Raw genomic sequence first — 25862 nt, 5'->3', positions numbered from 1 at the left:
CAAAGGCTAGAAAACTAGAAATTCTTGAAATTAAACTATAAGCAAGTAAGGAGTTGACAAGAATGAAAAAAGTTTCACTCTTGCTCTATATATACTATCTATTTAAAAGGTATGTGATAATGTTCTATAGGACCTCCAACACATGTTTAATTTGCAAAACACATGTTTTAACTTACAAGGCAAGTTTCCTATAAGTGCACTACATTATTAGCTTGTACCACAAGCTATTAATATGTGTAATAAGTGGCTAACTTGTTGACCAAGTTTCTAACATACAAATTACATGTAGACATGTATAAAGGTGAAATCACATTTATAAAACTTCTAGAAAGCTTGTTCACAAGATATTGTCAAATTAACTTACTTTTATCTACTTCTACTTGTTCATATTATCTAGTTAACTACCAAGTACTTGGGGCTGACCCCAAGTACCTGGGAACGAAGGGCATCAACCGGATATCGAGGGTCAATATTGAAACCCGCCACTTATATATCTCGGATGAATCGGAGGAGTAGGTGGGAGATGCATACCCGGCGCTACACTAGTAGGATGGCATTGTGTGTTTCCCGCCTTCGGCGTCCAATTCCTCGGCGGGGCTGGGGCGGGGCTTTCGGCGGGAGACAGTTGCAGCGATGCCCCGCCGCCATTTCCGAGACCCGCACACGCTCTTTCTCATACTCTCGCGCTTCGCATCCTGTGCCGCGGCCCGCAGATTCTTATCAAATTCAATTAGAACGGAGGGGAAAGGCATTCTGAGCCCGATGCACACGGTGTTGGGTGTTGCCTCGCCATGCCTCCTGATTCTCTGGAGAATCGCGGCGGAGGGTGAGTGAGTGAGAGACGTTGCGGGGGGGGGGGGGGGGGGGAGACGAGTTTGAGTTTGAGATTATTATTGTTTTTTCGGATTGTGGACGGATTGAGTTTGTTTGGTCTTCGCGCATATCAGGAAGTTATATAGCGGAATTTGTGCAATGGTGGTTGTTGTTAGTGTAGTATTTTGATGAGATTCTGTTGGGCGAAGAGGGGAGGAGAGAAGTGTCGGCTTATTCGCGATTTTGTTTAGTCTGAACGCGGCATGGAGGAATACGTTGTGTGGTTTATCGATGTTTCACGGCGTTCTTGAGTTTCGCACGCGTGTATTTTACGCTTTTGAAGAGTACGTATTTTTGGGTTATGTGGGCACGGGCTATGTTGTACTGTTTTTGTACAAATATGATCGTGGTTGATGGGAGCTATGTGTTTGTATGTAGGGGTTTCCTTTGTGGGTGAGGAAATGCTTAGGACTGGGATTGAGTGCATTTCAGGTGGGAGTCCTGGTGACTTTACAGTTGTTGTTCTGCAAGTGCGGTGACTAAATTTTACTGCCCTAAGCCCTAAGCCCTGGCTCCGAAAACTCATCAGGTCGGAATTCGAAAGATATTACGCTCTGATGGGGAACTGAAACGGGGGACCTGAATAACAAATAGGAGATTATGTAAATTTAATCATGCCTTCATTGTAATCTGAAAATAAGCCGAAATCCATCTGGACGTTACAAAATCCTAACAATACTTGGGGCATTATTTAAACTTCCAGAAGATCTCATAATCCAGTAGCAATGACGATATCAGTGGGGTTAGGTGCACAACCGCGTAGTCTTAGAGATCATGTTGATTTCAGATTCATTTGCAAGTGGCCGATGTAAAATACGTTTCCACACCACCCTTCTCAATAACTTCGTCTGGACGTGTAGCCCAGTAGCTGTGGGATACATATCGAACCGGTACACGGCATTCTGAATTTCGTAAAAGATTTTTGAGTACTGTGAGCATCTTTGGGTGTCTCAATCATTAATGTTGGGAGAACATTTTCTTAGCTAGTGCAACGAGGAAGTTCTTGTATGCTGTCTTTTCGCAACCAATCTATTTGCTTGTAATGGGATTCCTAGGTTTGTATCAATTAAACGCATCTCTTTGCAGCAGTCTCTCATCTCTTGCGAAAGTACAAGACCGCATGAAAGTGACATTAATGGAGCTAGATCTTCTGGTTCAGCATCAGCAATACTTGATAGCCAAGATGCATAAACTGTAGTACTGGTGTTCTGCATGGCTTTGTTGTTGGGCATAATTTGGATCCACATTTACGGAAGGAATCACTCATTGTTGCTGTGCTCTAGTATGCCTTCTAATGCGTCGTCATTCTCAGTCCTTTTAGAAGCAGAAGAGCTTGCGAAGATGGGAGGTTGAGTGGTGTGGCTGGATTTGCCGAGGATTCTGGGCATCTTGTGTAGCTTCAATCTCTGTAAATTCCATGATCATGCTATGCATCTAATTCAAGTTTTAAATGCTCCCCTTACGAGGAGTGGATGCTCACTATTTTGTGATTGTGGAACAGACGCTCGAGCTGAGTGAGGACTCAATTGGAATGCAGAGTGTAGCCAGTTCTCGTAGATTTCTCAGCAAGACCCAAAGCCAGATCGTGTCTCCTGCCCCCTGAGTTGTACAAAGAGGTAGGTAGTGGTTGATCTTTTAATTCACATTCTAAAACTAATATCGCCTTCATTGTTCATAGCTAATCTTAGGGCATTGCCTTTTACAGCCACCGGTATCATTTGTCGATCGCCTGTCCTGGATATGGCTGTCTTAGAAAAGCGACCCGCATGGAGGGGAGTGTTAGTCGCCAGAGAAAAGACCATACAATGTCTGGAATGCCTCAATCCTCCGTTTACAATGCCACAAGAATTGCAGTTGGAAGGGGCCTTTAAAGAAGCCTTCATTTTCAATCCCTGCGGAATGGGGCACTTTGTATTAAGGCCTCTTGGAACTACAGCCAATTTGGTGCATAAGTGGATAGAGTTCAACACATATCTGCGCAATCAAGCGAAGGTTGGAGTTGTGCTGTTGCAGGATTGGGAGCTTTTCATTTTACCTCCAAAGTCCATTCCTGTGGCTGACCTTTCTGCTGAAGTCTATTACCGGGCCAGAGCTAAATTGAAGAGCCCTGCTTGCGTATCTCAAACACAAGGTGATTAATGTCTTTCTTTTGCTTTTTCACTCTCTCCATTTTTGATTTTTGTGTATTTTCTCTCCTGGCAGTTCTTCCCAAAGAACATTATTTCATGCGGTGATTCTGGTTCAGTAATGGCTGGAAGTACACTTCGTTCTGGAACTCGCGTACACCCAAGCCATCTGGAAACACTAGAGCAGATGCACGCTGCTTGGGTATTTGGAGCTGTCGCAGAGCTCATCGACAATGCTCGCGATGCTAAGGCTACACGGTAGGTTCCGATTTTTGAGTTTGCATTTGTTCTTTTTATCAGTAGTTCAGGGCCCCCTTCTGCGATGTCTCAATTATCATTTTTTCTGCTCCCACAATAACGATTGCATTTGCACATTGGTTTCCACACGTTGTGTTCTCGCAGTTTGGAAATATCGATTGAGGATATGGTATTAGGAGAAACTGGAACTGTTCCTGTACTTCAGATGGTCGATAATGGGCTCGGCATGAACCATGAAGAAATTGTCAAGATGTTATCATTTGGACACAAAAGGCCAGGGGAAAGTGACGCGGAACAGATTGGGCACTTTGGAGTTGGGTTTAAGGTACTTAGCCGCGGTGAAGTACACTCTTCGTTTCGTTTGTTTACCCTGTTTAGCGGTGCAATAGAACAGAATAATAGTCAGTCATTCTTGCTTTGTTGTGGAGTCATTTGTTGGGATTAGCAAACATACACTCTCGTGTAAGACCATAGAATATTGAGTTCTGGCAGATTGTATCCCTTCGCTTTGAATTTCTAGCGCTGTGTTGATTATTTTGCACGTCGATCTAAGTTTTTCTGAATTGATACTTCCAAGTTTTAGCTAAGTTTTCCAAGGTCCGAAAAAAAAAAAAAAACAAAAACAAAAATCCAATTTTCAGACAGGTGCAATGAGAATCGGTCGAGATGCTGTGATTTTCACTCAGAAGAAGGACACCTGTTCCATGGGCTTTCTTTCGAAGTCTTACAACGCCAATCTCGAGGTTTTCTCTTTGTTGGTTATCTTTTTCGTTTTACTCTGGTTCTTTGTACGTGAAATGAGGACTGTTTTTTGCTTTTAGAGGTTGATTTGTGCACCTATAAACTGATGCTTTCGTTTATCAGGATCTTGAGGTCCCAATTGTAACATACAAGAGATTTAGCAGCGGACAAATTTCGTTAGATGAGAGTGTTTGTACCAAACAAGACGAAGAGAAGTGCAAGAAGGCTGTCACAAAGCATTCCCCATTTATTAATGACATCAGTATTGGGGCTCAGTTTGCAAGGATTGAAAACACAGGCACACGTATTTTTGTGTACAATTTAGAGCAGTGGGACGGCAAGTGTATCTTTGAATGGAATAGAAGCCTTGACCCCGAGACTAATGCTCAAAATGAGAAAAATGAACTTGAAGATATTAAGATTCGGTCGAGACGGGTACGAGTTCGAGCTGGGCAGACAAGTAAACAGGTGCTAAATTCCTCAGTTTTATTTCTATTGGCAAATTTTAGATTAAATCATCTCATTACTTTTTCCTGTAATGCATGGGCTCTGCTGGGGAATAACACGTTCCTTTCTATTCCTCCAGGTCATGAATATAGAATTGGAGGTTTGTGTAAGGATAAATTGCTGGTCAAGTATATGATGAAGCAGTCTTTTTGAAGTGTTCCTGAAAATTCTAAATTCCTGTCATCAGTGAGCTGCTTAAGTTGTTGATTGACGATTTTTGTTTTTATTAACAGGTTCCACTTGACTTTTCTTTAAGGGCATATACGGAGGTCCTATTCTTAGTCCCCAGCATGAAGATATACTTGCAAAGGTCTCTGGTATGGCTTTAATAAACCTTTAACTGAATTGGTTTCAGGTGCTAGTTGAATGTATCTCCAGCGTTCCTTTTCCTCACCGTGCTGCATTTGTACCTTAAGTTAAGAAAATTAAGGCATTTCTGCAGTTGTTCCTTTGGGAACATAGGTATCAAAGACAATACGTTTTGTTAAGATACACGGAGCTGCCTCTGGAACTCGCAACCGGAATAATGTGTCTGACTAATCAATACTAATTTGTAGACGATGTTCTGTAGGTCAACACAAGAAATTTGGCTAAGACTTTGCAAAATGTGGAGAGATTTCAGTATCATTTTGTTCATGAAAAGGATCCTATCAAGAATAAATTGATTCCTTTAACTCTTGGAAAGCTACAAATTGAATACGACCGAGGGAACTGCGGAATCTTTCTCTACTGGCATGGACGACTTATTGAGGTTAATCTATTACTCCCTGTCTCTAACTGCCAATGCTCCTTTCAGGTAGGCTTTTAATAGCATACTTTAGTTTCACCTCGTCATGCAGTGTAGGACACACCTCTAATGATGTTTGTCCCTGTACATAGCATGCATGTTTTCCTTGCTGAAGAACGGGAATTGCGGCTCTTGATTTGAATGTGCAGGCCTACAAGAGAGTAGGGGATATGGTGCATAGTGCAGACATCGGTCGTGGAATTATTGGAATTATGGATGTTACTGACATAATGGTATGCATCCTTGTCCGAATTTGGCTGTTCATGTAATACATTCATGGGACGGTATTATCTTTGAAGGCCCGACCCTAATATGAAAAAAATTATCACAACTTTGAAAAGATATTGGAATATACGAGCACACGCAATCTTGTGCTGGATTAATGGAATGTCTTTAACATGAGATCGCGCTCTATCAGTGGTTTTTCTGTGTATCAAGACTGCACTGTCGTTGTAACGCTGATAAGCCTCGGACTGGAATCACTGTGATTGCAGGACTTTGGTGATGGAAAAGTAGGGGTGTTAAACAACAAGCAAGGCTTCACTGATAGTGATAGATTCTCGAAGTTGGAAAAGTGGCTGGATAAGACTTTTGGCGAATACTGGGACAACAATTTTGATAAGTTCGGTTTGTTCGAGAAGGAAAAATTAAAGGAGGGCGAAAGGCTTGTACATGATGCGGAATGGGTACAGTGCATGAAGTGCTCAAAATGGCGGGAGCTCCCCAAAGGCTGGTGTGCTGATGACCTGGTTGGTGACTGGTTTTGCTATATGAAGCCCTTCGAAGGAAATTGTGATATGGCGGAGGCCGTTCAAGATAATGTTATTACAGTGGCAATTAACCGGGACGGGAACAAGAAGGTTGCTCCGGTATTTGTGACAAATGATTCTGACGCTTCGTTGGTTGTCAATCCAGGTACTTCACACTTCTCTCTGGAACATTTCATTTTGACTTAAACACTTTGGATGCTAGGTCAGATTTATGTGAACCTAGTTGCCACTTCAATGTAAAATGAACAAAATTTTGTTATCTGTTCTACCAGAATCATCAACCAGTAGTCTCGACATTGGAGCGACGAAAACTTTGAAGCGTCTCAAGCGTTCGAGACCAGGTTCGGGGCCCATCAAGATCGAGAGAAAGAAGTCTAAGCCTTGAATGCCCACAATAAGACATAGAAGCACAAAATGATGGGCCTGTACTTGCATGGGCAAAACAACTCTGTAAATATGAGGCGATGTAGATTTTCTTCTCGCGGTAGAGATTTTCTAAGTTAGTTTCTGCTTGGCTGGCCTTGTTTGAAATCCTTGCCGTTAGGCTCTACTTTCAAATCGTAAGCACCTTCAGTGCTGCTTTTGTTGGGTTAGCTTGATGATTTTGAGGTCCATCAATGTAAATGGTCGAAGTTTTGGATGATTGGAGATATTGTCGTTTTCTAGAAAAGCGTTTGTTGTTTTTTAGTAGAGAGTGATTAGGATGAGGTGGACATGTCTTACACCTCCGAGTTTGTAAACCTACGCTCGTAATCTTCTTTGTAAACTTCGTTTTTCATTTTGTAGATTCTAAGTAAAGTCTTCACTTAGTGAGTGGTCAAGTGAAGGCTGAGTGCTGGAGTGGAGGCTTTTTTATAGTTTTGTTTGCACTTTCTGTTCGACGGCAATGAAAACCTTTAGACTGATATCATGACAAACTTTTTAACGCTGTAACGGCTGCTGTTCTTTTATAGTACTGGTTGTTGATCAAATCTGTTGAGCTTTGTTGGCTCGAATTTATAAGGTGATCTATACATCTACACATCCATACACATATGCCATCGCGGGTGCCTGAGCTAAATTCCCAAGTAAAGAATTGGAATCTACTCTGCAGGTTGAATCGAATGAAGATGGTAGCGGAAGCGTCAAGGGAATTTTATCAGACAGCAGTGAAGATGGGAGTGTGGTGGGTACACCATCATGAGAGTGCTTTAAATCTGCTTCAATATTCTTGGCAGTCTCTGAGTACAAGAAATGAGGTTCGTCACTTCTCTACCAGCCCAATATCGTCCATGTCTTCGTCACGGTGCACAACCCCTAGGTGTAATATGAACTGTTGAGATATTGTGATTCAGACAAGTGCAGGTACTGTGGCGTGTGCAACTGAATTCTAATCAAAGGACACCAATAAATCTCTTTATTGGGATCTTCTCTCGCAGTGTTGTCACAGCTCCTCAGCATCTCGGTACAACCATGCTTTACGTGCTTGCAGATTACTTGCAACGACTTTCGAAATGTTCCCTATGTTGCTGATTATTTTGTTATGTGAACATGCAGGTGATCTTATGTTTCGAACACAGAGAGTGGTGGTATGAGGAATCAATGACAAACATGAAACGGTAAGAGCAGTTATAGCTTTCAATAGAAATGTGAGAACTTTAGATGTTCAAATTTTTTTCCACGTGATTCATAAAAAGTTATCAAAAATATTTTGCAACCATTTATAGAATCAATTTATTAGTAACATTTTGCCATTTGCATTGTAATAAAATATTGAGATTTATACAAGTTAACAAGTTGGTGAATGAAATAATCTTTGATGAACGTGAGTTCAAAGCTGAAAGTTAAAAATTTTGTGGCACTATTTATATAAGAATAATCTCATCTCTAAAATATTTGAATCATGATGTAAGTTTTACAAGAATTTGGAAAAAAGCATTACGAATTATTAAAAATATAGTTATTAAATCAAAAAAATTGACTTGTAATGTTTGTTATAATTGTTAGAAGCTACATATGAGTTGACATACTTAAATTTTAAAGAGAATTTGGTTCATCTTATGGTATCTTTTTACTTAATGCTTCTAAAAAAAGTTTATTTATTTATTTTATTTTTAGATATTAAGTTATAGACTCTTCTAAAGTTTTTATACAAAATACATAATTTTACAAAGTGGGTTTCTAAGTGTGAAGACTTTCTGAGATGTTGTACTTAAAATTTTAATTATTTAACTTGATACCTGTTTTTATGTAATATATTTTTATTGGTATATAATCACTCATTTGTTGATTCTTGTACATGTATGTATGAACGTATGTATGTATAATAACAGTCTAACAAAATATTAAATAAATTTTTTGTGGAAAAATTAGTTTATAGAATAGCAAATTTTAAAAGAACTCATCAATTAAGGATAATGTATGGTATAATAAGATTATCTTAAAATTGTCAAGCACATAAACTCTTAAATCAAGTTAATTATTTGAAAATTGGTTATATATTAAAAACAATAATTAAAAAGAAATCAAATCATTTAAATCAGTAAGATTTGTGATAAATATGATTTTGTTCTGGCTATTTATAGTTTATAAAGCATTGAGTCAGATTTTGTAATACTGTGTGTAATTACTTATCATTGAGCATTTATTGTCTATAATACTAACCTATATATTACTTCTTGAAGCATTAAATGTTTTTCCATATTATTACTTTTAAATATAAAGAGTTTATTTATGAATAATTTTATGGATTTTTTTTATTATTTTATTTAGTACTATTGTTTTTATATCCAAACCTTAGTAGAATTATGTCAAATTATCTATATGTATATGTATATATAGAAGATAATAGTCATTGTTGTGATTGTAAAGTTATTTAAATTTTAAGTTTTAGTTTTCGAGGCATTTTGAATCAAAAAAGATTAAAGATGACAACAACATGTTGATCTACATTAAATTATGTGAGGCACAACTCATGTTGGAAGAGTTGTAAAGAAAAACTGCTTTCCTCTGGTTTACTTATATTTGTTGTAAAAAATAATTTAATGTTGATCTACATTAAATTATTCTATTACACATACCAATCATCTTGTTATTTTTTTGAATTTGGTTGTAATATTTCAGAATTATTATCAAATTGAAAATATTTAAAAATAGAATTTGTGGATTATCTACTTAATAATAAATAACATATAAGCTTTTAGGCACTATAGTACTTTAAGAATTATATGTAATTCAACAATATTTTTGAAAGAATACATAATAAATTAGTTTTTAAGTTTTGTCATTTTAATCTACCAATAATATTATCTTTCAGATTAAATAATTATTATATTTATAGTAATAATTAACTAAAATATGATAAAACAAATTGCAATGATTATTTTAATATATATAAAGGGAAATGTTTAAATGACCCATCCATTTATTAAATCAACCCACTCTATTATAGAAAATAAGAAGGAACAAGGGAAGTCAGGATGAGAGTTGGAAATGAGGGGAGGGGATTAAGGAGCGTCAAGATGAAGAAGGCTACAAACAAAGGAAGCATGGGTTGAAAATGAGAGAAGTTGGAATGAGGGCCATAATTATAACAATAGTTTTTGGAGATGATCCATTTTTCTAATGATCATTACAATAGGGTGGGTTGATTTAGTAAATAGGTGGATCACTATAACATTTTTCTAAATAAAATTTAAAAGAAAGATTGACAAGAATATATATAGACTTAATTTTTTCTCAATTTACCTTCTATTTTTACAATTGAAATTATGTTTGTTAAGTTTTTTTTTTTTTTTTTTTTTTTTTTTAATCTTCATGCTCATAATCTAATAGAAATGGTCTAAAAAAAATTATGATGTATTTTACAATATTTTTAATAGATAGCTCACCAAAAAAAACAAAAAAAACAAATGTTTGTGATGATAAAGACTAATCATAATCAAATCATTGATTACACTTGTAGGTTTCATATCAAGTCTTATGTGAAATTTACCCTTACAATTCAATTATATATTTAAAAGTTAAATAATGATCATAATAATAATAATAAATCATGCATGTCTGGATATCAAATTATTGCAAATACTTGTATTTTTATATCCTGTGTAATCCAATAATAACTACAAATACAGAATTCAAAGTTATACAAGAAATTGTTGATAATATGGGTCTAGCTACAAAACACGTAAACACAAGTGCACCATAGAAGAATTTAAACATATTAAAATTGTATCTACTAATACAATACTAATCATGTTTATATTAAAACTTGTTGGTTGATAGAATTATTTGATTTTTCAGGAATACGTAGATAGAAGCCCAAAAAACATAGTACCCATGGTAAAAATTTCGAAATTAATAAATTTAAAATTATAAGTTGTCTACAATAGAGCATAGAAGTATATCATTTAATACTGCAAATAAATAAATACATGAAATAAAATTTCTCAAAACGACTGTACACATTTTGATTTACACAAGAAATAGTAATGTTAAGTTTCTCAATTTCAATTAATATTTTGAATCAAACACAAAAAATGTTCTTAAGAAATTCAGAATATCAAAATTTAAATTGATAAATTAAAATTAAGTATTTCTTCCAATACAAAATCAGCAGAGCCTTCCATTTTTTTTTTTTTTTTTATATACACTGGTCTATAACACACTTTTGATTAAAAGCTTAAGAACAATATTTGCACAATTATTTGTTTAACACTCCATCTTTAATGCAAATATTGAAAATTAAGTACTGAAAAGTGCTAGGTTTTGATAATCATTTCTACTACTCTTGGTTAATTTCAAGACATGGATTCTTTGGTTACTTTGCAAATGGTTTTCCTTTAGAGAAATTCTCTTCTTACTACCACAAAAATAACTCATGTGCTTCAAAATGGACACACCCACTTCAATAATATCATAAAATCACATTTACACACAACTTATATATGTATGTATGTATGTATGTATGTATCCTCAATAGGTGTTTTTGTAATCAGAAACTCTGTTCTATTTGTAACAGCCCCTTTTTGTCTTATCATCAATACTCACATGCAAGAGTTCATCACAACTTGTGGAGCTTTATAAGTGCATAAAAACAATAAATGTCTAAAAATATATATAAGCATGGATATGTAGATAAGCATAGAGATATGATTTTTCTAAAAATATATACTATACATACATATATGCACATTTTTCAATTTTTGAAACTATCTTCACCCATTTATTTATTCAATTATAAATAAAATTTATTACTTATTATTTCTATTATTAGACATAAAGACTAGTGTGGCTTTTTTGAGGGATCTCTTGAGTGAGTGGAGGAGGTGATGATAGCAACATTCAATAACACAAAGCCATTGGCTACATCCCATATTTTTGATAGATTTTGTTTCTACATATTTAAATGAATCATGAACTCACGTATGGACACCACCCCATATGGCTTCCAGTAAGAGACAAACATGTTAACAGTGGGACTCCATTGACTCTCAAATATGTAACCTCGCTCCTCTGCATGCTTTTAACCATTCTTGTCTTTTTACATCTTGTCTTGTATTGCAAAAAATTAGATGCCTCTTCAAGTGAATGGGACACTTGCTTTTATGGGCACTTTTATTTTTATTATTTTATTATTTTTTGTTATTTGTGAGTAAAACCTCTCGTTCACTTTTAAGATTTCATCATTCATCAAAAGTTTACCTGATTGGTGGTCAAAGGCCTCATGGTTCTGGATCACATGCTCACACTTGAGAATGGAATAATTCCTCCTTGCCATTTATTTAATTTATTATTATTATTATGATTATTATTTTTTTTTTATCATATACAAAGTGGAAGTATTTTACTATTTTTTTTTTATCTTGGAAGAATTGTAATAAAACTTTGAATGCCAATCAATGTTTAGTGTTTTTATTTCAGTTCAGGCATTCCCATGGTTGAAGAATGTTATGGGCCATGGTACAAAATGTGGGCTTTACACCAACAGAAACATAACTGAAAAGAAAAAACAAAAGACATGGAAGTAGAAGATCCTCATTGAAATTTTTGTTTTATGTATTTATTTATTTTGCAGGGGATTGATTGCAAATAGAAGAGTGTTTTTATGGTGCTGGGCAGATGGGGCAGCTCATATATTAAATAAGAAAAGGGGTTGGCTGGGATAGGGCATGTAGGTTAGGCCACGTCACAAACTCGATCCATTTGATCTTATGGTAATCCAATTAAACATGTGAACCCTACACTTTGCATTTCTTAATATTATTTTTTTTGTATTTTTTTGGAGTTCCATGCTTTGTTTCATCCCAACTCATCATCATTCTAAAGAGAGTTTTGTTTATTTAAGAAAATAAATAATATTATTATTAGAAAAAATTGCTTTTTGTGCCAAGGAACAATACTAGTGAAAGTATATGTGTCAAAGGCCATACAACCCATGAATGGAGGTGTGTACAAAGCTTGTAAGGTTTTGCATAAGAGAGTTTATAAGATTGACACATTAAGGTATCTAAAGCTTTATTATTATAGTCACCTAACAATGTTTTAGTTTAAAATTTAGTGAGAAGAAAAAAATTGGATTCATGTTATAAAAGAAACTTCAACTTATCCTTTCTTTTTTAATAAAAAATTTGTAGATTTTTTTTTTTTTTTTTTTTTTTACTACTTCTATTAATTAGCATGATGTTTTTGGATTCTTTTTTTAGTCATGTAATTGTAAAATTCCTCCTGGTATTTATAATTTTTTATATTTAGTAGTGAAATAAAAATAAAAATAAAAATAAACTTTGACAAAGAAGTTTGGACACTATGTATACTATGCAATTCAAACTAGGAATCTATTTAATCAAAAATTCAAATCCATTTGAGCTACCAAAGACTAGAAAAACTTGGTTTTCAATGAAAGGTTGAATTGCAACACGAGTTAGATTGCCATCATGCTAAAGACATTTGACCATGATTATAAAAATAAATGATAATAGATAATAAACATTTATTACTAGAAACTACTTCACAATCAATTTCTTAAAGAATCTAATTTAAGTAATTAGATTTGATTACAAAAAATCATAGTATTATTAGGTATATTAATGTAAGTAATAAGTCTTAATTTAGATATATAAATCTATAATACATACTAATTTCATATCAGAATTTTCAAAAAGATTTAAACAGATATATTCTTAAGAATTTTTAGTTCGAAATATAAATTTATAGGTTTAGTTTTTGTTTTGGGTTTTATTTTAAGTAATAGAGTATAATATAATAATGAAATAAATAATATTTTCTTACATATAAGAGTGGTTTCAAATAACACTATTCTATTTATATCTACTTATATCTTTAACAAAATGATCTTAAATAATAAAGCATTTTCAAAGATTATATATATATATATATTAAATAAAAATATATCTATGCATGTAAGTAATTTTTAAAAATATTTCTTGATATTTTGTATTTTTTTCTTAATAATTTTTTATATGTTAAAATATAAATGTATAGCTACTTGTCCATCCCTCACAAGAAAATATTTCAACTTTATATAATAAATTAATAAAATTCCAACTTCTATATATTTATTTTGAAAAAAAATAATTAATTTTAGAAAGTTGATTTATAATTGATATTTTTTACTTTTATCTTTTCAATAATTTTTTTTATTATTGATGTTATTTAAAAATAAATACACTATGTCAAAAAAATTAAAGATGTTTATAATAAATCACTTTAAAAATACATATATAAATAAATAAATATATATATATATATATATATATATAAAGATATATATAAATATATATATTTTAAGTGATTTATTATATATTATTATTAAAAAATATCTATGTATACATCTATATATATATATATATATATATATATATGTTGTTGTTGTTGTGAAAGTCCATCTGAATGTCCACGTAATAATGTTTTGGATTCTGGGTCTGAAGGGGAAGGTAATCACTGGGTCTAAAACTTTGCACCAAGCCCATTAAAACCAGTTCTTTTGTTTGTTATGACAGTGATTAATTTTTTTATTATTAAATGTAAGAGTGGTTTGAGTTTAATGATAATTATTTTGCAAATTGATCCAAAGTTACCAGGTTAAATCTAAGCCAAACAACCAAATTATTCATATTTCAAACCTTGCAAAACCAAAACTTAATATTTTTTCTTCTTTTTGCTATTTTCTCTCTCTCACACATACTCATTGCAGTCAACACTGCTTTCATTTCTACTACAGCCAAAATTACTAAAGTAATTCTATCAAAGTGTTTTAGAGCTTTTTGTATTAGGTTACATTTTCTACACTAATGATTAGATCAATTTATAACATGTGGCATGTTCAAATACAATTTAAATATCAGCATCAATGAAGTCTTGAAAGTTATATTGCATCATTTACAAAACATAAAGAATTTGTTTTCTTTCTATTTGAAAATTTTATGCAAGTGATATTGAAGTTATATGCAATATTATGTTTAATTGTAATAAATCTTACAGTAATGTACTTTGTAAACTGGTATTTTAAAGTAGTTGAAGCTTACATAATTTATTTAAATTATAAAGTAAATAAATTTGCATAAAAAAGCTAATTTATTTATTTTCTTTGATATTAAGTTTTAAAGATGTACACTTTTATGAAATATTTTTAAAATAAGTTATATATATTTTAGTTAAAAACATTATATAAAACAAAATATAATTCACACATAATATCATACTTTTAATTTAGTGAATTCTAATAGTATTAACTATTGCAACAAAAAAGAGTCTCCAATGCTAAAATTTGGTTAATTTTCTTATTCTTTTGTATTTTTTAAATAATATATTCGAAATATAAGTAAAATTATAATTTTTTATAATAATAAAAAAAATATAATTTATTTTTTAAATACTTTAAAGTTTTATTAGATTAAATTGATATTTGTGGTATTGAATTTAATAAATTTGTAGCACAAATTTCATTGTACCTCAATAAATATGACAAGTTATAGCATTAAAAATTATCACAAATATTATTTATAACTTCTAAATTGTGATATAAAACTTTAGGTGAATGAAAACTATTTGAATTAAAAAAAAAATACTATCTTTCATGAAACTAACAACTAAAGAATTAGAAGACTAAAATGTCTATGATGTTTTAAATCCTAAATATTTGTATATATATATATATATATATATATAAAGGACAGCAATAGACTTATTAAAATAGAACTGTAATTACACAATTTCTATGTGTTTTCATATTATTTATTTCTCAAAAATATTTGAATAATCAATTTACAATAATTAAGTATCATTAAATCAAAAATAACATTAAAAACCTACCTCTTTGAAAAAAAATACCTACAAAAATAATACATCAAATTAAAGAAATATTCATTTATATATATATATATATATATATATATATATATATATTTGAACTTGTCTCAATCCACTACATATGTGTCCATTGCAGGACATAATTAGTGTTTGAAATTAAAATAAGATATTCCATGATTCTTTGCACAAATGTATGAAAAAATATTATTATTATTATTATAAAAATTAATATCTATCATGTGTACTATGATGTTAAAAATAATTTCTCATGACATAATACAAAAAGTATTATCATAATGAAAAATAAAATGTAATGATAGTATTTTTTTTATTATAATCAGTAAATATATATAATTGTAATATATTTTAAAACCATACGAAAAAAATAATGTTAATATAAATATATAAATATAAATATGTATATTTTGTGTTATATATTTTAATATATTAATATATAACTATTTTCGGTTATCATATAATTTTTTTGTTGTTAAATATACTATCTATAGTTATCATTATTTTATTTTCTATTTTTCTTTAAATTATCATTTAATATTCAATATTTAAGTTAAATTTGTGAGTCTTTATTTGTTAGAAGTTTGTTTAAACATTTTTATTTTTATCTTTTTTATAAAAATTAACTTAGCACATAAAACTGTCAAGATATATTTTAAATAAATTTTTTCTTTTCAAAATTATCTGAATAAATATTTTTTAAATAGTCAAAACTACATTTCTTCTTTCTTGTTTGTACAAAAATAGTTATAAAACAAATCATGGTTTGATTTTTATGTCATATTTTTATTAATTTCAACTTAAAAAACTTTGGGCTATTTATTTTCTTAAAATATTTTTAAAATTGTAAATATTCCAATATGTTTTTCCAGCTCTATATAGTAGTCGACCATGAAATATTCATGTGTGATGTGATATAAAATGAATTTAATTTTTAAAGAATTTTGCCGTTTTTATTAGTACGTTTTTTTATTATTTTTGAAATTTTAAATTACTTCACTAAATTTAAAGAAAGAAATATGGCTTTTCTTGCAGAAAATGTAATTTATTTTAGTTGTATAAATTGAAATGTAATAAATTAACTTTATGCCATAATTTTGCACTATTTAAACTTATGTGTGTGTATATATGTATATTATAATATTTACATATAGCAGAAGGGTTACTCTGTACGAGGTAATGAATCTAAAAATATTTAAATAAATTTGAGTACATAAATGTCAAACATCCGAAGAAAAGATTCAATTGGACTATGATACTATAAATTGATTCTCCACCAATATGAATAGCCACAATCTTTAAATCAGTAACAACAACAACCATTCTAATCAGAATCATAGTCAAATTTAATTAAACCAGCAAAACTTACATAAAATCATCACATCTTGTTTTAGATAGTTTGTATTGGGGAAAAATAAATAAATAAATTACCATTCATAGGTCATGAATGCTCTCAACACAATCTATGTAACTCAAATGCTTCAAACCCAATCTCCATCACTACAAAAAATAAATAAATCAATCAATAAAACCACCCCACAAGTATGATACTTCACATGCTTGCTTACGTGCTCTCAATAGATGGAAAAATAAAACCATTGAACCAAGATTGGAGACCTTGATTTCAGTGAGATGGGTGGATTTGAATGATTATGATATTGGCCTTTGAAGTGCAATAAACAAAAAAAACCTAATTAATTGAGCAATGATGAAAACCATCAATGGGAATGGGTCCATCCCTAAAAGAAGAAAGATGAAAAAAGAAAAAAGAAAAAAGAACATGAATGAGAAGAAGTGATAATATGAGCAATCTTACATGGATTTTCACTTCCCATGTTTCAAGCACTTGGGTGTGAAGGTTTAAAGCCTTTTAACCCAATAAGCCACAACCAACATCTCATCCCAGCAACAAGCCATTTTCCAGCCCCATGAAGCCCAACAAGATCCAAAACGTGTTTAGGGTTAAGAACTTTAGGGTTTGCAAATTGGGCAGCAGGAATTTGTTTTCAAGCCAGGGCAGCAGAGCTAGCCTCATTGGAATTTCACTTCCCTAAACCATGAAAACAAAATTACATATATATATATATATATATATATATAAGTTCATGTTGGTTGGTTTTTATTCAAGCCACAACTTTATGGGCCAGAAGAGACTGCCTGTGAAACTTTACTATCACCAAGTTATTATTATGCATGTGCAACTAGTGTATGAGGTGGGCGGGGGGAGGGAGTTATATAGATATGTTTATTTATTTCCATTATTTCCTTTATTGTTGTTTTCTTTTAAATTTTTTACTTCAAGTGTGTGCATTGCCATCATGTCCATAATGGGGACCAGGGGTTTTGCATTTACTTTGGGCCCCCTTAGGCTTTCTCAGTCCATGTGTGTTGTTGCCAAGGCAGTAATGGGCTAGTAATCCCCTCCTTCACTCCTGCTCTGGATCATGATGGTGCACCTACAAGTGAGAGCCCAGTGATGTTGATAATCAATGGAGAATGATCAAGTGAGAGGCTCTCTCTGCAGCGAAACCCTTTGTTGATCATCATCAGGGAAATGGGTGTTGCTACATGGGTTTTGCTTCAGCTCTCCTCCTTCAGCTCCACTGCTTTCAGTCATGAGCTTTCCATGATTTGCAGCTAACGTCCCACGTCAGAGCTCTCAGGACGACGCATATCTATCAAACTTCGAAGGAAGGGCAAGACTTCCTTCATCCTCCTGACCAGAAACGTTTCTCGAAGGGGCTTCTGATTCGCAAGCTTTGATGGAGAACGTGCAAGTTGCATGATCATGAAAGAGTCATGCGGGAGGGGAATTACAATGGGACAAAGTCGGTTGCGGCGTCGGTGACGCATTCGGGAGAAAGTAACTCCATCGAAGTGTGTGTGTACACAGTGATGAAATAATTCAGGAAAATGCTTTGAACATATACCGTTATAAATCAATTGGAAAGGGTGCATAACTAAGTAGCCAGCGAAACTCTCTTTGCAAGTCACTGGAAAATGGTGATCTGTGGCTGGACAAAAAGCTTGCACACAACTCCTGAATTGGGACTAATAATGTTTATGACTGGAGAGTGGTGAACATGGGTTAATAGATCCACATGGGTTGTGGTGAAGCTAGTGTTGAAGACCTGCAAGCGGGGAAAATATACATTGCTGAGAACCATCCAAAGCATGCAACTGGTACATCAGAAGGATTGACATGAAAGCAGATGGAAATATATGTTGTAGTTGAAATCAGAGGAGAGAGGCGGGAGGATTGTTTCCGCTGCTCAAAGGGAATTTCGCACAGTTTGATGTAGTTGCCCACAGTCAGTGAAAAAATGTGGTAGAATTTATGATACAGTGTTCGGGGTGTGGCCGACGGTCTCTTTGCAGCAGCCCCACTCGAGGCTCAGTCACTCCCGGGTTTTACATCCTCCATCACCAGCTGGAACCGATCGTCTTCTGAATGATCATAAATATATATATATATATATATATATCCCTCCCCTCAACTCCGCAATCTAAACAGGAGGTATGGTCCTTCCAATCCTAGTCACAATTTGCCGTGTACAACGATGGGTTCTCCCTCGGGATCACCCCACTCTCAAAATTACAAAACTGGAGTTGCAGTGTTCGAAACGGTGAACTCGCTAGCTCTCTCTCTCTCTCTCTCTCTCTCTCTCTAACTGTTCAGGATCTCCTTCAAAATCAGATCCTTTGATTCAACTGGCATGGCACCAGTCTCAAGCTTGTGATTTCGGTGAGCGATCCGTCATATATGTCCTTCGCAATGCGTGTCGCGTCTTTGGAAGCTCCCAAGAGCCCTTTCCTGCCGAGCCCTGCCACGTAAAGTCCGTTCTCGCCTTTCCATCCGTGAGGGAAGGGCTGGCGTGGAAATCCCTCGTCTGAGAAAAACTTACTGTCATCCTGCACACCAGAGCCCTCAAGAGAATCAAATATTCGCCATCTTTTGCCCAGTGCCATTAAGTTTGCCGTGAAGTCAGTAAACGAGAGCTACATCAAACATAATTCGGTGTCGTGTGTAAGACCTACCTTGAGCCAGCTAGGGACATTGCTCTTGTACCCCGTCGCCAGGATCACGGCATCGAATTCCTCCAGTCGACCGTCCTCGAATAGGGCCCCAGTGGGAGTCAGGCGCTCTACGGCGGGTAGCACCTGCACTCAATCAGCAATGAGAGGAAAGGGGGTGCTGTTAGCAATGACAGCCATCACAGTTTGTTAACCTAAACATTCTTCATTGAATTGGTAGAATCCGCTCTGCTGCACAGCGCAGATGATCATTCCAATCCCTCCCAATTACAGTCACGTACCTTAACTTGGCCGCTCTTGATCAACTTTAAAGTGCCCACATCCAGAATGGGGGTCTTGCCGTGCTTCTCCTTGAGCACCATCGGGCCCTCGCTCGGGCGATGAATGCCGAACTTGGCTGTGTTGCCGAGGGCCGAGTACGCATAAGCCAGAAGGAGCCAGTCCACTAACCAGACCGGTAGTTTCTCCATCAGCTTCATCGCCACCAGAAACGTGGATTTAAACATCATCTCCCTGGGCAGGATGTGAGTCTGCAGTGAATTGACACAATCGCCATACGCACTGATTAGTACCAAATACACACACACACACACACACTTCTTCACTCACATGTACTCAGGTGGCGGAAAGGGAATACGATTGGGGTGTCTTTGGCAAAGTTCACACCGGACTGCGGACGACGATGGAGGGGTAAGCGCCGAAATTGGCCAAGTCGAGAGCAATCTCCATGCCCGTGTTGCCGCACCCGACCACGAGTACCTTCTTCCCTTCGTACTCCGTCCCATTCCGATAGCGGCTGGAGTGGAAGATCTTGCTCCCGCCGCGAAACTCTTTTGAGCCCTTGAAGGAGGGGATGACCGGCTCGGCGTTCTCCCCCGACGCAACCACCAGCCACCGAGCTCGAAACTCCCGGTCGGGGTCGCCCTTCCCACCGGCGCAAGTCACGTGGACATGCCACAGGCCGGAGCGAGAATCGAAGTTCGCGAGATCCACCGAGTGGTTGAACAACGGCTGTAGTTTGAAGCGGGCGGCATACTCCTGAAGATACTCCACGAACTGGTGGCGGGTGGGGTAAGTGGGGAAGTCCACTGGGAAAGGGGAGTGCGGGAGCTCGCAAAACTGCTTCGGGAGATGAAGGTGCAGCCTGTCGTAGGTCTTGGTCTGCCACAGCGAGGCGATGCAAGACGATTTCTCCAGAATCAAGACGTGGACGCCTAGCTTCTTGAGGCACGCTGCTGTCGCGAGTCCTGATGGACCTGCGCCGACGATGATAGCCCCGTTGCAATAACTGGGCGGTTGCTTCTTCCGCGTCGAAAGGTCTTGCGTAGCACCCTTCACCCAATATCCCGTTGCGGTCACATGCGGCGGCATGTTGAATCACCTCACGGGGCTATCGTCAAGGCTTCGCCCAAACCAATTACTCAATGCACCAGCGGTTACTAAACTACTGGTTCTACTCGCTCATCCGCAACGCGCTTCAGCTCGCAAACTCCATCAGTCTTCTTCGACTCTTGAGCAGAGGTTCTACCCCAGCATAATTCATAGGCATGTTGCACACGCACGTCTAGCTCGGCCCAAAGATCCAAACCCACCTCTCTGCACAAAGTAGTCAATTCTCCTCTTGCCAGTCACCCTCGTGTACTCATAAGACCCAATGCTTCAGATCCAGTTCCAGTCACTGAACTACGCTCTCAAGCCTGCAAAATCCACGTCCCCTAGTCCTCTCCGCAAACTTCCAACAACCGGTCCCCGCAACACATCACAACCTCACACCATCCATCCAAACATCACGATTCTCCCACTGCATTCTTCAGCTTCGGCGCGCAAACTACGCAACCGCCACCCCTCTAATCCAAGCACGAACACTGACAGCGCGGCAACACCGCAAGCTCACGTCAATCAAGCAACTCTCAATTGCGTCATCACTCAACCTCCCACTCTCTCCTTCTCGTCCTCCTCCTCGTCGTCGTTGGAGTCACGTTCTGATCTCCCACACCCTTTCGAGTCTACGCCCCCATTCTCGCACCTTTCAAAGGTCCACACATTGCAGCTCCAGTGTCTGATCCCCGCGATATTCTGAGCGAAAGATGTGTAAAGCTCCAAGCTCCTCACGCACTCAACACACACACACATACACTTCCACACACACACTTTTACACACATACACACACGCGCACACAAACTCACACACAAACTCACACTCACTTCCTCACACTCAACACAGAGGCAGCAGCAGATAGACGATCGGCTTGAGCTTGAGAGCCAAGAGGCGATTTCGAAACGCTTTTTTCCCCGCAGTCTGCAGTGACAACAACCCATGTGCGGAAAATCTATTTTCGCAGTGCCATATTTATACGTGACCTCCTTTCGAGCGGCTTGCCTCATTCTAACCCGCCCGCTTAACAACGCGCCGCCAAGCACCCCCCCCCCCCCCCCCCCTACGGCCAGGGTACATGAGGAGAAGGAGGGCCATGTCCTGATATGTATCAGAACTCTGGGCGATGGCCTGCCTAAGCACAACTAGGAAGAAGAGGGAGAGGATTCCAGTTTATGGGTTATCAGTAATAACTGCTTTTGTGGGGGCCATTACAGAGGAAGATCTTATTTGTCTCATTGATGAGGGCCACTTAGTGTTGGTTCCATTTTCTTCATGTTACTGCAGTTGGCCTGAAGATTCGGGAATTAGTACTTGGTTAGTTAGTAAGTGCTCCTGTTGGGTTTCCCTGCTTCTGTGTGTCTGTTTGGTCCTGATTATGCACCCATTTTTGGGTTGGGTTTTTGTTTGTTTGCTTCGGATGGAAACAGGCTGCTTTTCGAATTGTTGCGTTTGGTGGGTTTGTAGGGTTGATATTGGGCTTTAGGGTTTTGGGTTTTGTTTTGTGTAATGGGGTTGTTGTTGAATGGGTTGAGGCTTTTGATGTGGTTGCATTAGTGGAGACAGTATCAGGCTTTCTTTACAAGAACATCAGAAGATTGAATATAATAAAAACATCCAGTGTACACAGTGTGCTGCTTTTTAGTATTATTGTTATTATTATTATTAAAATGGTGTCAAAGTCTAGAAAAGAATAATGTACAGTAACAAAGAAATCAGGTAGCCTTTTTTACTTTTGCAGTTGTGATATGAATGCCAGCTGACAGTGAATCTCAGCATTAGAGGATGTCAAACTTGTGAAATGAGATAGAGGAATGTTGGGAGAATTTTGTTTTTAATATTATATTTGCAGTTTAAGAAGAGAGAACAAATCAAAGGGAGATGTGAATCCTGTGGGTTAAGGATTTTGATGCGTGGTTGCTCCTACCAAGCCAGAGGGCCTTTGTTTTTGTTTTGTTTTGTTTTGTGTTTTGTGTTTTTTTTTTTTTTTTTTTTTTTTTTTTTTTCAACAGACTACACAGTTTATCTCAAAGAATTATTCTCGCAGATGCTGACCTGAACATTCCTCATTATCAAAGCAACTCAAGCAATGAGAAATAGCGAATGAAAAACCAAAACATTGTTAATCTCTCCCTATAGATGAAGAACAACAAGAAGAAGAAAGATCTAAATAAGAAGCCTCTTCAGTATCAAACAATTGGCAGTTTATAACTCAATCTGATACAAAAATAAATAAATAAAAATAAAAATAAAAGTCACTAACCTCATATCTCCCCTTTATATTGATATAGATAGATAGATGTACAAGGGAGGTATATTCTTTATAATTTTTTGGTTATTTACTTGCCTTAAAACCAAACATTTCTTCAAGTCTGGCAAATAAAACGAGAAGATTGCATTTTAGTATGATTGGAGAATTAAAGTAAAAAAAAATCCCTTCCAAGCATCCTTTGCCTTCTATTGATTTTTTTGATTTTTTTGTGTGTAGCACGTTTAGAAATAAAATGTTTGTCTTTACATCATCACTTCAGTTATCTCCCATTATTGGAAGAAAAAAGAGAAAAGAAAATAAAATCTTTCACCATCATTATTTGATTTCATTTAATTTTGTCAATTACCCCTACGGACCCCACATCCTTTATCCACAACAAAATCAAAAAAGCCTATCAAATCTACATTATTATATTTCGACTACTTATTTATTTTAGAAAAAAGTAGGAATGTGAAAATCCTTAATAAAAATGGGACAAGAGAGTGTGAGATATAATGGCAACTTTCATTCTCCTTAATAGTGATTTAGGATGCATCAATTGTAAACACAAACCCTAAAATCTCTTTCTTTCATGAATTGGGGGAAAATCACAAGTTTTTTTTTTAATTCAATGAGCGGCATTCATCTAATAAGGATGAATTTTGCAAAGTTATGGGATCCATAATTCATCCAATCAACCTGCCCATTCCCCTTATGATCATTTCCCCAACTCAGAAACCCAAAGTACACATGAGTGAAATTATGGAGTGTACTGAGAAATGGACTAAGCTAGAGTACCAATATAAAGCTTGCAAAATTAATTAAATAATTTATTAATTAAATTTCAGCAGAAAGCTAATTGATATAGTCATAATATTTCAGTACTTTGTCTCATTGGAGATTGGTAGAGAGTTGAAGATTCGTTAAGCGGAGGGCCAATAAGAAGTGATAACGGGAAAAAAGAAAAAAGAAAACAAAAACACAAACAAATTAACTGTTAGCAAGTTCCTTGAGGGATTGAATTAAGAGAGGAAAAGGAATGTCTAGGGGGAGTAGAATGTGGAACATTAAAATACTATATTAATATTATATTATTTCAAAAGTCATTTTTGATAGAAGGGTCATTGGAAAGCTTTGTAAATGGATTTATCTTCATCCTCTTAACTTTGTAAGAATAAAATAAAATAAAAGGTAGAGATAATTAAAAAGAAAAAAAAATAGAAGAAAAAGTATCCTTTTTGATTAGAAGTCAATGAACATAATGGACCCATAACCGTGTTTTAGGGTTTTTATATATTATTTATATTCTATATTTTATTATTATTTTATTATTTAGCTATTTCATAATAGCTAGTAATCATGTACCATGAATACTCTATCTTAACGAATGATCGACACATGGCAAATCTAGTCATCTGCCCGGATTTCGATGAGCAAAATTTTGGGCTGCCCGACGCCTTTTTAACATACTGCCCGAGTTACAGGTGTTGCAGAATGATTGGCCTTTTCATTTTTATTTTTCTAGAGGGATAACATTTTCGTGGGACATCATTTTAATAAGGAATAATTCATATTAAAAAACAAATAACAAGTAGTTAATAAACATTTTATCACTCAGTGTCTTTAAATTCAAAGCCAAACAGGAAAATACAATTTTGTTTCAGGTGTATCCAACAATTGGCAATGAGCTTGATTGATTGAAGGGGGCTACTGACAAATATTATTGACAAGGATCACAACAATACCAATTACCAACTTCTATTTCATCATTAATATCAACATTTTAATGTCGCCAAAATCCAAACTTTCTTCATTGTAATAGTTAATAGCCCCTGGTCTAATAAACAAAATTAAATAAATCTGAACAAGTCTATGATGTGATGATTCAAGTGGGACATCAAGTCATTTCTCTGGGGGAGCATTAGATGAACTCATTCATGCCCCCCAACACCCAAAAATTAAGTATTTATGTGTGTATAAATTTTATTAACGGAGATATCAATGATTCATAAAATCATAATCATGTATCAACGTCATATTGAGTGTGCTTGTAATGAAGCTGAATTATTCCAAAGGGGCTCTCTTTCAAATGCTCTATAGATCCACAATTCATTAACTCAGTAATTTATGGGTGATTTGGTTTTTTATTTTTATCTTAATTTGTTGCCGGTATTATTGGAATGCTACTTTTGTATGATGTGAAGTCTGTTATAACTTTTCCTTTTTTTTCCTTTTTTACATACACCTTCACATTCTTAAGTCTTGCAAGAAAAAGAAAAGAAAATCACAGCATAGTTTTGGTTTCTGAAACTATGCTTTTCTAATGTCTAAATCAATCCTATTATATTAGGGCTCAACAGGGATCAGTTTGTTACAAAGAGGTCTAAATTAAGTGATAGCCATGGCTAAGTCTCAACAAAGCAAAAAATAAAACTAAATAAATAAAAATAAAAGGAAAAATAGATCACAAGCTAAGGCTATATATGGGCTAAGATGGATCATATCACACTATGTAGTAGTGGTTAGATGTTGGGTGTGGCATGAAGATGTACTTGGTCCCCAAGTAACATACTCATCAATCATTTCTAAAGCTTTACACTCTAAACTCTTCCTCACAAACCAAAGCATTATTGTTACAAAGAGTTGCTTGGTATGTGTGAGTCACTTCTCTTGGCTGCCCATCTTGTGAAATAATCACTAATCAATTCAACTTGTCATTTATTTCATCAATTCCTATTTATTTATTTATTTTTAAAAACTCAACAATCTAATAATTGTTTCTTACAACCTTCATATTGCAGTTGAGAAAATAGGG

At 35.1% G+C, this 25862-nt stretch overlaps 2 protein-coding genes across 7 annotated transcripts; one reads left to right on the top strand and one right to left on the bottom strand.

Moving 5' to 3' along the window:
* Positions 1-585: 585 nt before the first annotated feature.
* On the top strand, positions 586-7854 carry LOC112288786 (uncharacterized). 6 transcript variants are annotated; one of them, XM_090254230.1, is made up of 14 exons: positions 586-826; positions 2375-2489; positions 2579-2865; positions 3076-3257; positions 3402-3582; positions 3899-4000; positions 4122-4466; positions 4739-4822; positions 5077-5256; positions 5442-5525; positions 5787-6207; positions 6335-6403; positions 7156-7300; positions 7599-7854. In XM_090254230.1, the coding sequence occupies exons 3-13, from the start codon at positions 2614-2616 to the stop codon at positions 7158-7160; spliced, it is 1905 nt and encodes a 634-aa protein (XP_090110356.1). In that variant the 5' UTR covers positions 586-826; positions 2375-2489; positions 2579-2613; the 3' UTR covers positions 7161-7300; positions 7599-7854. The 6 variants fall into 6 exon arrangements, with proteins under 6 accessions (XP_090110356.1, XP_024389114.1, XP_024389113.1 ...); XM_024533346.3 differs by having other exon boundaries at positions 6335-6561; XM_024533345.3 differs by having other exon boundaries at positions 587-826; positions 2579-3004; positions 3119-3257.
* Positions 7855-18702: 10848 nt separating this feature from the next.
* On the bottom strand, positions 18703-21206 carry LOC112288313 (indole-3-pyruvate monooxygenase YUCCA6). Its single transcript, XM_024532401.3, has 4 exons — positions 20088-21206; positions 19703-19951; positions 19425-19547; positions 18703-19298 (listed from the first exon to the last, which is right to left on the bottom strand). The coding sequence occupies exons 1-4, from the start codon at positions 20790-20792 to the stop codon at positions 19080-19082; spliced, it is 1296 nt and encodes a 431-aa protein (XP_024388169.1). The 5' UTR covers positions 20793-21206; the 3' UTR covers positions 18703-19079.
* Between the last annotated feature and the right edge of the window lie 4656 nt (positions 21207-25862).

This window comes from Physcomitrium patens, chromosome 11, assembly GCF_059467195.1.
Source record: "Physcomitrium patens ecotype Gransden chromosome 11, ASM5946719v1, whole genome shotgun sequence".
Taxonomy (NCBI): domain Eukaryota; kingdom Viridiplantae; phylum Streptophyta; class Bryopsida; order Funariales; family Funariaceae; genus Physcomitrium; species Physcomitrium patens.
Note: the sequence above shows the minus strand (reverse complement) of the source record. Positions and strands in the feature narration are given on the sequence as shown.